At 52.7% G+C, this 13,704-nt stretch overlaps 1 protein-coding gene across 1 annotated transcript; it reads left to right on the forward strand.

Moving 5' to 3' along the window:
- The first annotated feature begins 1,467 nt into the window (after positions 1-1,467).
- On the forward strand, positions 1,468-13,249 carry PTPMT1 (protein tyrosine phosphatase mitochondrial 1). Its single transcript, XM_038764552.1, has 4 exons — positions 1,468-1,635; positions 5,616-5,696; positions 8,107-8,298; positions 12,268-13,249. The coding sequence occupies exons 1-4, from the start codon at positions 1,468-1,470 to the stop codon at positions 12,418-12,420; spliced, it is 594 nt and encodes a 197-aa protein (XP_038620480.1). The 3' UTR covers positions 12,421-13,249.
- The last annotated feature ends 455 nt before the right edge of the window (positions 13,250-13,704 follow it).

The raw sequence follows: 13,704 nt of genomic DNA on the forward strand, positions 1-13,704 counted from the left end.
GGACCGTCTCTAGATGCGGCCAACTTGTCCTTCCCAAGCGATCAGTCCAGTGCTCCGCACACACGAAGCGCTCAATAAATACGATTGAATGAATGGATTTTATGTGTACATACTTATTCTATTCATTTTATTTTGTTCATATGCTTTGTTTTATTCTCTGTCCTTCTAGACTGTGAGCCCGCTGTTGGGTGGGGACCGTCTCTAGATGTTGCCAACTTGTCCTTCCCAAGCGCTCAGTCCAGTGCTCTGAACACAGTAAGCGCTCAATAAATACGATTGAATGAATGAATTTTATGTGTACATACTTATTCTATTCATTTTATTTTGTTCATATGTTTTGTTTTGTTCTCTGTCCTTCTAGACTGCGAGACCACTGTTGGGTAGGGACCGTCTCTAGATGCTGCCAGCTTGTCCTTCCCAAGCGCTCAGTCCAGTGCTCTGCACACAGTAAGCGCTCAATAAATACGACTGAATGAATGAATTTTATGTGTACATACGTATTCTGTTCATTTTATCTTGTTCGTATGTTTTGTTTTGTTCTCGGTCCTTCTAGACTGTGAGCCCACTGTTGGGTAGGGACCGTCTCTAGATGTGGCCAACTTGTCCTTCCCAAGCGCTCAGTCCAGTGCTCTGCACACACGAAGCGCTCAATAAATACGACTGAATGAATGAATTTTATTTGTACATACTTATTCTATTCATTTTATTTTGCTCGTATGTTTTGTTTTGTTCTCTGTCCTTCTAGACTGCGAGCCCACTGTTGGGTAGAGACCGTCTCTAGATGCTGCCAACTTGTCCTTCCCAAGCGTTCAGTCCAGTGCTCTGCACACAGTAAGTGCTCAATAAATACGATGGAATGAATGAATTTTATGTGTACATACTTATTCTATTCATTTTATTTTGTTCATATGTTTTGTTTTGTTCTCTGTCCTTCTAGACTGCGATCCCGCTGTTGGGCAGGGACCGTCTCTATATGCGGCCAACTTGTCCTTCCCAAGCGCTCAGTCCAGTGCTCTGCACACACGAAGCGCTCAATAAATATGACTGAATGAATGAATTTTATGTGTACATAATTATTCTATTTATTTTATTTTGTTCATATGCTTTGTTCTATTCTCTGTCCTTCTAGACTGTGAGCCCGCTGTTGGGTGGGGACCGTCTCTAGATGTGGCCGACTTGGACTTCCCAAGCGCTCAGCCCAGTGCTCCGCACACAGTAAGCGCTCAATAAATACGATTGAATGAATGAACAGTCTAGAAGACTCAGCATAATTATTATTATTATTATTATTGTGACTATTAGTGATTATTGTTGGCGGGGGGGGCCCGGCGTCCATGCCCGGTGTGGACGGCAGGGGTCAGTGCGGAGCGCCCCCGGGCCGTTGCCGTTGTTGCCGTAGTTGCCGTTGCCGTGCCGCGCCGCGCCGCCAGGCGGCGTCCGCCCCCCCCCATCCCCCCGGCCCCCGCCATGGTCCCGGCGCTGGAGGCGGCGCTGGCGCGGCTGCTGTTCTACCCGACGCTGCTGTACACGCTGGCGCGGGACAGGGCGCCGGGGCCCGCCCGCCGGCCCGGCTTCCACCGCATCGACCAAACCGCGCTGCTCGGGGCGCTGCCGCTCAGGGCGCAGACGAGCCAGGTAACCCAAGGAAAAAACCCGGGGGGCGGGGGGGCGGGAAACCGCCGAGGGGGAGCCGCGACACCGCCGGGGGGCGACGGGGAGGCCGGGACACCGCTGGGGGGCGGGGGGGGAGCCGTGACACCGCCGGGGGCCGCGGGGGGGCGGCGGGGAGGCCGGGACACCAATGGGGGGGGCCGCGACACCGCCGGGGGGGCCGCAAGGAGGCCGGGACACCGCCGAGGGGGAGCCGCGACACCGCCGGGGGGGCGACAGGGAGGCCGGGACACCGCTGGGGGGGCGGGGGGGAGCGGCGGGGAGACCGGGACACCAATGGGGGGGGCCGCGACACCAATGGGGGGGGCCGGGACACCACTGAGGGGGGGCCGCGACACCGCCGGGGGGGCCAAAAGGGGGCCGGGACACGGCCCAGGGGGAGCCGCGACACCGCCGGGGGGCGACAGGGAGGCCGGGACACCAATGAGGTGGGGGGGCCGCGACACCGCCGGGGGCCGGGGGGGCGGCGGGGAGAACGGGACACCAATGGGGGGGCGCGACACCGCCGGGGGGGCCGCAAGGAGGCCGGGACACCGCCCAGGGGGAGCCGCGACACCATCGGGGGGGCCGGCAGGGAGACCGGGACACCGCTGAGGGGGGGGCCGCGACACCACCGGGTGCGGGGCGGCAGAGAGGCCGGGACCCCAATGAGGGGGGGCCGCGACACCGCCGGGAGGGCGGCTGGGACACCACCGGGGGCCCGGAGGGGGGGAGGCCGGGACATCTATGAGGGGGGCCGCGACACCGCCGGGGGGGGGGGGCGGCGAGGAGGCGGGGACACCGCTGAGGGGGGGGCCGCGACACCGCCGGGGGCCGGGGGGGGCGGCGGGGAGTCCGGGACATCAGTGAGCGGGTGGCCGCGACACCCTCGGGGGCGGGGGGGGGCGGCGGAGGCCGGGACATCGCTGGGGGGGGGGGGGCCGCGACACCGCCGGGGGGGGGCGGCAGGGAGGCCGGGACACCGCCCAGGGGGAGCCGCGACACTGCTGAGGGGGGGGCGACAGGGAGGCCGGGACACCGCTGAGGGGGGGCGGCAGGGAGGCCGGGACATCATCATAATAATGGCATTTACTAAGTACTTACTGTGTGCAAAGCACTGTTCTAAGCGCCGTGGGGATTACAAGGTGTCCCACGGGGGCGCTCACAGTCTTCATCCCCATTTTACAGATGAGGGAACTGAGGTCCAGGGAAGTGAAGTGACTTGCCCAAAGTCACCCAGCTGACGAGCGGCGGAGGCAGGATTTGAACCCATGACCTCTGACTCCAAAGCCCGGGCTCTTTCCACTGAGCCACGCTGACACCGCCGGGGGGCGGGGGGGAGGCCGGGACACCAACGAGGGGGGGGCCGCGACACCGCCGGGGGGGCGGCAGGGAGGCTGGGACACCACTGAATGGGGGGGGCCGCGACACCGCCGGGGGCCGGGGGGGGGGGAGGCGGGGAGTCCGGGACACAATTGGAGGGGGGGCCGCGACACCGCCGGGGGGGCGGCAGGGAGGCTGGGACACCACTGAGGGGGGGCCGCGACACCACCGGGTGGGGGGGGCGGCAGGGAAGCAGGGACACCGTTGAGGGGGGGCCGCGACACCGCCGGGGGCCGGGGGGGGTTGGCAGGGAGGCCGGGACATCGCTGGGGGGGGGGGGCCGCGACACCGCCGCGGGGGGCGGCAGGGAGGCCGGGACACTGCCTAGGGGGGCCGCGACACCGCTGGGGGGCCGCGACACCGCCGGGGGCGCCTAGACACCGCCGGGGCCCAGACCGTCGGCCCCAGCAGTCACCGTTTATTTACCCGCCAATTTGGGGGACCGACCGGAGCGCACCGGAGGCGTTTAAACAGTAGTACTTTCGGTTGGGGTCGGCGCCTGCCCGGGGACACGCCAAACCCATCCCCCATCCCCCGCCGCCTCCTCAGACTTGTCATTCATTCATTCAACCCTATTTATTGAGCACTTACTGTGTGCAGGGCACTGTACTAAGCGCTTGGGAAGTACAAGTCGGCAACAGAAACGATCCCTACCCAACAGCGGGCTCACGGTCTAGAAGGGGGGGAGACAGCAAAACAAAATAAGTAGACAGGTGTCAAAACCGTCAGAATAAATAGAATAATAACTATATGTACATTATTCATTCACTCAATCGTATTTGAGCGCTTACTGTATGCAGAGCACTGTACTAAGCGCTTGGGAAGTACAAGTTGGCAACGTATAGAGACGGTCCCTACCCAACAGCGGGCTCACGGTCTAGAAGGGGGAGAGAGACAACAAAACAAAACATATTAACAAAATAAAATAAATGGAATAAATATGTACAAATAAAATCAATAGAGTAATAAATCCGTACAAACATATGTAAATATATACAGGTGCTGTGGGGAGGGGAAGGAGGAGGGGGAGAGGAAGGAGGCCTCCAAAACATAGTAAATATGTACAAATAAAATAGAGTAATGAATATGTAGAAATATATACAAGTGTTGTGGGGAGGGGAAGGGGGTAGGACCGAGGGAGGAGGAGGGGAGGAAGAAGCAGCGTGGCTCAGTGGAAAGAGCCCGGCCTTTGGAGTCTGAGGTCATGGGTTCGAATCCCGGCTCCGCCGCTTGTCAGCTGGGTGACTTTGGGCCCGTCACTTCACTTCTCTGGGCCTCAGTTCCCTCATCTGCAAACTGGGGATTAAGATTGTGAGCCCCGCATGGGACAACCCGATCACCTTGTAGCCTCCCCAGCGCTTAGAACAGTGCCTGGCACATAGTAAGCGCTTATCAAATACCAAAATTATCATTATTAAGGGGGCTTAATGTGGGAAGGCCTCCTGGAGGAGGTGAGCTGTCAGTGGGGCCTTGAAGGGAGGAAGAGAGCCAGCTTGGCGGATGGGCGGAGGGAGGGCATTTCGGGCCAGGGGGAGGACGGGGGCCGGGGGTCGATCAATCAATCAGTCGTATTTAGAGAAGCAGCGTGGCTCAGCGGAAAGAGCCCGGGCTTTGGAATCAGAGGTCATGGGTTCAAATCCCGGCTCCGCCAACTGTCAGCTGTGTGACTTCGGGCAAGTCACTTCACTTCTCTGGGCCTCAGTTCCCTCATCTGTAAAATGGGGATTAAGACTGTGAGCCCCCCATGGGACAACCTGATCACTTTGTAACCTCCCCAGTGCTTAGAACAGTGCTATGCACATAGTAAGCGCTTAATAAATGCCATTATTATTATTATTATTGTTATTATTATTATTATTATTGTTATTATTATTATTGAGCGCTTACTGTGTGCAGAGTAAGCACCGACGGTGGGACGGGCGAGAACGAGGCCCAGTGAGGAGGTGAGCCTCCTTCAGACCCTCAGTCCATCCTATTGATTCATTCAGTCATCATCATCATCAATCGTATTTATTGAGCGCTTACTATCATCATCAATCGTATTTATTGAGCGCTTACTATGTGCAGAGCACTGTACTAAGCGCTTGGGAAGTACAAATTGGCAACATCTAGAGACAGTCCCTACCCAACAGCGGGCTCACAGTCTGAAAGGGGGAGACAGAGAACAAAACCAAACATACTAACAAAATAAAATAAATAGAATAGATATGTACAAGTAGAATAAATAAATAGAGTAATAAATCTGTACAAATATATATACATCTATACAGGTGCTGTGGGGAAGGGAAGGAGGTAAGATGGGGGGGATGGAGAGGGGGAGAGGAAGGAAGGGGCTCAGTCTGGGAAGGCCTCCTGGAGGAGGTGAGCTCAGTCGTATTTGTTGAGCGCTCACGGTGTGCAGAGCACTGTACTGAGCGCTCGGAAAGTACAATTCAGCCATAAAGAGAGACAATCCCCGCCCACCACGGGCTTACTAAGAGGCTACTGGGTGCGGGGGATGCCGACAAACAGACAAACGGGCCTCGGCCCTGGTTTTCCCTTTCCCCCCCCGCCCCGGGCTGACGTTTTTTGTCCTGTGGCAGTTGGTGGAAGAAGAGAACGTGCGAGGGGTCATCACCATGAACGAGGAGTATGAGACCCGCTACCTGTGCAACTCCACCCAGGTAATAATAAAAAATAATCATTATTATCGCAGTATTTGTTAAGTGCTGATGAGACCCGCTACCTGTGCAACTCCACCCAGGTAACAATAAATCATAATCATTATTATCGCGGTATTTGTTCAGTGCTTGACTTAACAAAGGAGCAGCATGGCTTACTGGAAGGAGCCCGGGCTTTGGAGTCAGAGGTCATGGGTTCAAATCCCGACTCTGCCAATTGTCGACAGCTGTGTGACTTGGGGCAAGCCACTTCACTTCTCTGGGCCTCAGTGGCCTCTTCTGGAAAATGGGGATGAAGACTGGGAGCCCCCCCCGTGCGACAGCCTGATCACCTTGTAACCTCCCCAGCATTTAGAACAGTGCTTTGCACATAGTAAGCGCTTAACAAATGCCATCATCATTATTATTATTATTATTAGGGAGATTAAGACTGTGAGCCCCCCGTGGGACAACCTGATCACCTTGTAACCTCCCCAGCGCTTAGAACAGTGCTTTGCACATAGTAAGCGCTTAACAAATGCCATCATCATTATTATTATTATTATTATTAGGGAGATTAAGACTGAGCCCCCCGTGGGACAACCTGATCACCTTGTAACCTCCCCAGCGCGCTTAGAACAGTGCTTTGCACATAGTAAGCGCTTAACAAATGCTATTATTATTATTATTATTATTATTATTATTATTATGGGGATTAAGACTGTGAGCCCCCCGTGGGACAACCTGATCACCTTGTAACCTCCCCAGCGCTTAGAACAGTGCTTTGCACATAGTAAGCGCTTAACAAATGCCATCATTATTATTATTATTATTATTATTATGATTATTATGGGGATTAAGACTGTGAGCCCCCCGTGGGACAACCTGATCACCTTGTAACCTCCCCAGCGCTTAGAACAGTGCTTTGCATATAGTAAGCACTTAACAAATGCCATCATCATTATTATTATTATTAGGGAGATTAAGACTGTGAGCCCCCCGTGGGACAACCCGATCACCTTGTAACCTCCCCAGCACTTAGAACAGTGCTTTGCACATAGTAAGCGCTTAACAAATGCTATCATCATCATTATTATTATTATTATTATTATTATTATGGGGATTAAGACTGTGAGCCCCCCGTGGGACAACCTGATCACCTTGTAACCTCCCCAGCGCTTAGAACAGTGCTTTGCATATAGTAAGCACTTAACAAATGCCATCATCATTATTATTATTATTAGGGAGATTAAGACTGTGAGCCCCCCGTGGGACAACCCGATCACCTTGTAACCTCCCCAGCGCGCTTAGAACAGTGCTTTGCACATAGTAAGCGCTTAACAAATGCCATCATCATTATTATTAGGGAGATTAAGACTGTGAGTCCCCCGTGGGACAACCCGATCACCTTGTAACCTCCCCAGCGCTTAGAACAGTGCTTTGCACATAGTAAGCGCTTAATAAATGCCATTATTATTATTATTACTTTGTGTTCTAACTTCAAAAATATGTGGGAAAAAATAGCAGGGAAGGGGGATCCCTGCAGGCTCAAGGACCCTGTGAAACACAATCTCACAAGCCCGGCAGCTGCACCACCCAGGCACCCGGTGTAAATTGGAGGCACAGAAAGATACAGTTCTACATCGTTATTAGACATTCTGCAGCTGAAAATGCCAATGTCAAAAAGGGCGATCTTCATTTCGTTTTTTTTGGGGGGGGAACAAGTCATTTTTAGAGGTCTCAAACTTAGCTGAGCAGCTGTTCCCTGGCTACCATCCCGACGGCCTCCGCCGTTCCGAAGCTGTCGGTGTCGCGGCTCGGTTGCTTCTTCTCAATCAATCAATCAATCGTATTTATTGAGCGCTTACTGTGTGCAGAGCACTGGACTAAGCGCTTGGGAAGTCCAAGTTGGCAACATATAGAGACGGTCCCTACCCAACAGCGGGCTCACAGGGCTCTCCTTCCCTCTTCTCAAGGCCCTGCTGAGAGCTCACCTCCTCCAGGAGGCCTTCCCAGACTGAGCCCCTTCTTTCCTCTCCCCCTCGTCCCCCTCTCCATCCCCCCGTCTTACCTCCTTCCCTTCCCCACAGCACCTGTCTATATGTATATATGGTTGTACATATTTATTACTCTATATTTATTTATTTTACTTGTACATTTCTATCCTACTTATTTTATTTTGTTGGTATGTTTGGTTCTGTTCTCTGTCTCCCCCTTTTAGACTGTGAGCCCACTGTTGGGTAGGGACTGTCTCTATGTGATGCCAATTTGTACTTCCCAAGCGCTTAGTCCAGTGCTCTGCACATAGTAAGCGCTCAATAAATACGATTGATTGATTGATTGATTGATTCTCCATCGGGACCAGGAGGGTTACCCCGTGGGCTCCTGCCGGGGAGTCTGTCGGCTGATTTCCGTCTCTCTGGCTCGGTCCCAGGAATGGGAAGCGGTGGGAGTGGAGCAGCTCCGGCTGAGCACGGTGGACCTGACGGGGATCCCGACCCTGGAGAACCTGCAGAAGGGGGTCCAGTTCTTGTTAAAGCACCGGGCCCGCGGGAACAGCGTCTACGTCCACTGCAAGGCCGGGCGATCCCGAAGCGCCACCATGGTGGCGGCCTATCTCATCGAGGTGTGTGCGCCGTCCCCCACCGCAGACTTCCCCTCCCCATCCCTCACCTGAACGGAAATCAATCAATCAATCAATCGATCGTATTTATTGAGCGCTTACTGTGTGCAGAGCACCGGACTAAGCGCTTGGGAAGTCCAAGTCGGCAACGTATAGAGACGGTCCCAACCCAACAGCGGGCTCACAGTCTAGAAGGGGGAGACAGACAACACAACAAAAAGTATTAACAAAATAAAATCATCATCATCATCATCAATCGTATTTATTGAGCGCTTACTGTGTGCAGGGCACCGGACTAAGCGCTTGGGAAGTCCAAGTCGGCAACGTATAGAGACGGTCCCTACCCAACAGCGGGCTCACAGTCTAGAAGGGGGAGACAGAGAACAAAACCAAAAATATTAACAAAATAAAATCATCATCATCATCAATCGTATTTATTGAGCGCTTACTGTGTGCAGAGCACCGGACTAAGCGCTTGGGAAGTCCAAGTTGGCAACATATAGAGAAAGTCCCAACCCAACAGTGGGCTCACAGTCTCGAAGGGGGAGACAGAGAACAAAACCAAAAATATTAACAAAATAAAATCATCATCATCATCAATCGTATTTATTGAGCGCTTACTGTGTGCAGGGCACCGGACTAAGCGCTTGGGAAGTCCAAGTCGGCAACGTATAGAGACGGTCCCTACCCAACAGCGGGCTCACAGTCTAGAAGGGGGAGACAGAGAACAAAACCAAAAATATTAACAAAATAAAATCATCATCATCGTCAATCGTATTTATTGAGCGCTTACTGTGTGCAGAGCACCAGACTAAGCGCTTGGGAAGTCCAAGTTGGCAACATATACAGTCCCTACCCAACAGCGGGCTCACAGTCTAGAAGGGGGAGACAAAGAACAAAACAAAAAATATTAACAAAATAAAATCATCATTATCATCAAGCGTATTTATTGAGCGCTTACTGTGTGCAGAGCACTGGACTAAGCGCTTGGGAAGTCCAAGTTGGCAACGTATAGAGACAGTCCCAACCCAACAGTGGGTTCACAGTCTAGAAGGGGGAGACAGAGAACAAAACCAAAAATAATAACAAAATAAAAAAAATAGGATAGGTACATGTAAAATAAATAGAGTAATAAATCTGTACAAACATATATACATATATACAGGTGCTGTGGGAAAGGGAAGGAGGTAAGACGGAAGGGGATGGAGAGGGGGACGAGGGGGAGAGGAAGGAGGGGGAGAGGAAGGAGGGGGCTCAGTCTGGGAAGGCCTCCTGGAGGAGGTGAGCTCTCAGTAGGGCCTTGAAGGAAAGCCACCAGACATCAGAAAAGACCCGGTTCCTAACTGCTGTAGCAAGGAGAGGGATCCGCATACCCTAGCGGAAGTAACAGTTGCCAACTTGTACTTCCCAAGCGCTTAGTACAGTGCTCTGCACACAGTAAGCGCTCAATAAATACGATTGATTGATTGATTAGTCCAGTGCTCTGCACACAGTAAGTGCTCGATCGATCAATCAATCAATCGTATTTGTTGAGCGCTTACTGTGTGCAGAGCACTGTACTAAGCACTTGGGAAGTCCAAGTTGGCAACATATAGAGACGGTCCCTACCCAACAGTGGGCTTGATTGAATGAATGAGTCAGCCGTCATGGGTTCAAATCCCAGCTCCGCCAGTTGTCAGCTGGGTGACTTTGGGCCAGTCACTTCACTTCTCTGGGCCTCAGTTCCCTCATCTGGAAAATGGGGATGAAGACTGGGAGCCCCACGGGGGACAACCTGATCACCTTGTATCCCCCCAGCGCTTAGAACAGTGCTTTGCACATAGTAAGCACTTAACAAATACCATCATTATTACTATATATGTATATATGTTTGTACAGATTTATTACTCTATTTTACTTGTACATATTCTATTTATTTTATTTTGCTAATATGCTTTGTTTTGTTGTCTGTCTCCCCCTTCTACAGACTGTAAGCCCACTGTTGGGTAGGGACCGTCTCTAAACGTTGCCAACTTGGACTTCCCAAGTGCTTAGTCCAGTGCTCTGCACACAGTAAGCGCTCAATACATATGATTATATGAATGAGTCAGACGTCATGGGTTCAAATCCCAGCTCCGCCAGTTGTCAGCTGGGTGACTTTGGGCCGGTCACTTCACTTCTCTGGGCCTCAGTTCCCTCATCTGGAAAATGGGGATGAAGACTGTGAGCCCCCCGGGGGACAACCTGATCACCTCGTATCCCCCCAGCGCTTAGAACAGTGCTTTGCACAGAGTAAGCGCTTAACAAATACCATTATTATTATTATTCATTTTATTTGTACATATTTACACTATTTATTTTATTCTGTTAATATGTTTTGTTTTGTTGTCTGTCTCCCCCTTCTAGACCGTGAGCCCGCTGTTGGGTAGGGACCGTCTCTATACATTGCCAACTTGTACTTCCCAAGCGCTCTGCACACAGTAAGCGCTCAATAAATCATCATCATCATCATCATCAATCGTATTTATTGAGCGCTTACTATGTGCAGAGCACTGTACTAAGCGCTTGGGATACGATAAATACAATTGAATGAATGAATGAACAGTCCCTGGCTCTGGAGCCGGTTTTCCCTGGAAGCGGGACCGCGGGTGCTTCAGAGTCTCTGCTTTTCTGAGCACCGAAGCCGGCATCGTAGACTGCTACCCTGGTCTCCTTTAAGCAAATGAGTCAATCAATCAATCAATCGTATTTATTGAGCGCTTACTATGTGCAGAGCACTGTACTAAGCGCTTGGGAAGTACAAATTGGCAACACATAGAGACAGTCCCTACCCAACAGTGGGCTCACAGTCTAAAAGGGGGAGACAGAGAACAGAACCAAACATACCAACAAAATAAAATAAATAGGATAGACATGTACAAGCAAAATAAATAAATAAATAAATAAATAGAGTAATAAATATGTACAACCATATATACACATATACAGGTGCTGTGGGGAAGGGAAGGAGGTAAGATGGGGGGATGGAGAGGGGGACGAGGGGGGAGAGGAGGGAAGGGGCTCAGTATGGGAAGGCCTCCTGGAGGAGGTGAGCTCTCAGCAGGGCCTTGCTGAGAGCTCAGCAAGAGCTAACCTTGCTGAGCGGTTAGGAGTCAACAGGCACCTAACCTTTCACGACTAAAATGGGAAAGAAAATCGGGAAGCGGCCCGGCCTGAGCGGATCAAGCCCGGGATTGGGAGTCAGAGGACCTGGCTTCTAATCCCGGTCCCACCACCCGGTCTGCTGTGTGACCACGGGCACGTCCCTTAACGTCCCTGGGCCTCCAACGGGCCCACATCTCTTTTGAAGTTAGAACTAATACAGAGTAATAATAATAATAATAGTGACGACGGCATTTATTAAGCGCTTACTAGGTGCAAAGCGCTGTTGTAAGCGCTGGGGAGGTTCCATGGTGATCAGGTTGTCTCACGGGGGGCTCAGAGTCTGGGCTCCGACTTCTCTGGGCTTCCCTCATCTGTAAAACGGAGGTTACGGCGGCGGTGAGCCCCATGGGGGACGTGGATTGGGTCCAACGTGATTAGGCACTCAGTACACCGCCTGGCAGGTAGTGAGTGCTTAACAAATGTGTGTGTGTGTGTACGCACACCGGCTGCTTCATCCCGGAGCCGTCGTTCAGGCGGTGAGCCCCATGGGGGGCACGGATCGGGTCCAACGTGATTAGGCACTCAGTACAGCGCCTCGTATGTAGTAAGTGCTTAACAGACGTGTGTGTGTGTACACACACAGGCGGCTTCATCCTGGAGCCGTTGTGCAGCGTTGCCAAAATCTTGAGGGGAGGGGGGGTCACAGAAAATGTCACCATCTAGAATTCAGTAGAAGGCCCCTTAAGCGCTTAGAACAGTGCTTTGCACATAGTAAGCGCTTAATAAATGCCATTGTTATTATTATTAAGGCCCTTCTCCACCTCTTCTGCTTTTTGCTTCTCTTCTCAGCTGCACAAATACAGTCCCGAAGAGGCGGTCGACGTCATTTCCAAAATCCGTCCCCACATCATCATCCGACGCGGCCAGTTCCAGACCCTTGAGAGATTCCACCAGAAGGTCACCGAGGCGGAGGCGGAAGAGAGCCGCCAGACAAACGCCTAATGGTAGCACTCCGAGTTTTGGGAATTCTCCTAACTGCAGGATGAGGAAACGAGCGTCAGGGGGCCTTGTAGCCGGAAGAAACGGACCCCGCTAGGGAGCCGCGTGACGCGTCCAAAATGATGGAAAATGCCGAGCCGCAGATTGTCTTCTCTTGCCTCTCTGCAGCCTCTGAGGAGAGGACCTCTTGCTCGTGGCGACTTGAGCGCGTTCTGGGGTTGGGGGGCGAAGGGGGGTGTTTTCCCAGACCTCATCTTACCCCAGGCCGTGGTTCGTAAAAGCCCATCAACAGTGGCTCGGTAGGGGAGAAAGACATCAGTTCCGCTTTTCCCTCGACTTCCCGAGGCCCCACTTCATTAGTGAACGAAGGACACTGCACCGCTCTTCTCTGGAGCCGTTCCTCCGCTCACGTTCGCTCGACCGAAGGGGAAGGGGCGTGTGGCGGCGGAACAATCAATCAATCAATCAATTGTATTTATTGAGCGCCTACTATGTGCAGAGCACTGTACTAAGCGCTTGGGAAGTACAAATTGGCAAATTGAACAACTCTTGGCTCCCCCCGAGTTCAAGCCGTTTACGGGGGAAAATGTAAGGCTTCCCGTCTCGCGCCCCACATCGTTAAAACGTGAGCCACTTCTTGATGACACCCAGAGTTGTCTTCCATGGGGCAGGTGACCCAACGGATGACAATCAATTAATCAGTGGTTTTTACTGAGCAGAGCGCTTGGGAGGGTATGATACGGCAGAGTCGGTTCACACTCCCTGGTCACGACGAGCTGACAGTCCCTAGCGATCACATCATCATAATAATAATAAAGATGGTATTTATCAAGTGCTTACTATGTGCCAAGGGCTGTACAAGGTAATCAGGCGGTCCCCTCTGGGGCTCACAGTCTCAGTCCCCATTTTCCAGATGAGGGAACTGAGGCCCAGAGAAGCGACTTGCCCGAAGTCACACAGCAGAGCTGGGATCCGAACCCTCGATCTCTGACTCCCGAGCCCGGGCTCTTCCCGCTAAGCCACGCTGCTTCTCCCACACGCCGGGCACGTCCGCCGGTAAGGAAAACTCACCCGATCCCCAGCGTGCGTGACGCCCCAAAGGTGCCCGCGGGCACGCCTGTACCTTCTGACGTTGCGTCGCGCTGTACCCAGACATATATCAATCAATCAATCAACGGGATTTATCGAGCGAGGACAAAATACAGTCGGTAGAGACGGGTTCCCGGCCAGGCGCGCCCTAATTCCGCCACCGTGTCCTTTAGGAGATGTGCCCCAGAGAGTCATAAA

Source organism: Tachyglossus aculeatus, chromosome 22 (genome assembly GCF_015852505.1).
Source record: "Tachyglossus aculeatus isolate mTacAcu1 chromosome 22, mTacAcu1.pri, whole genome shotgun sequence".
Classification (NCBI taxonomy): Eukaryota; Metazoa; Chordata; class Mammalia; order Monotremata; family Tachyglossidae; genus Tachyglossus; species Tachyglossus aculeatus.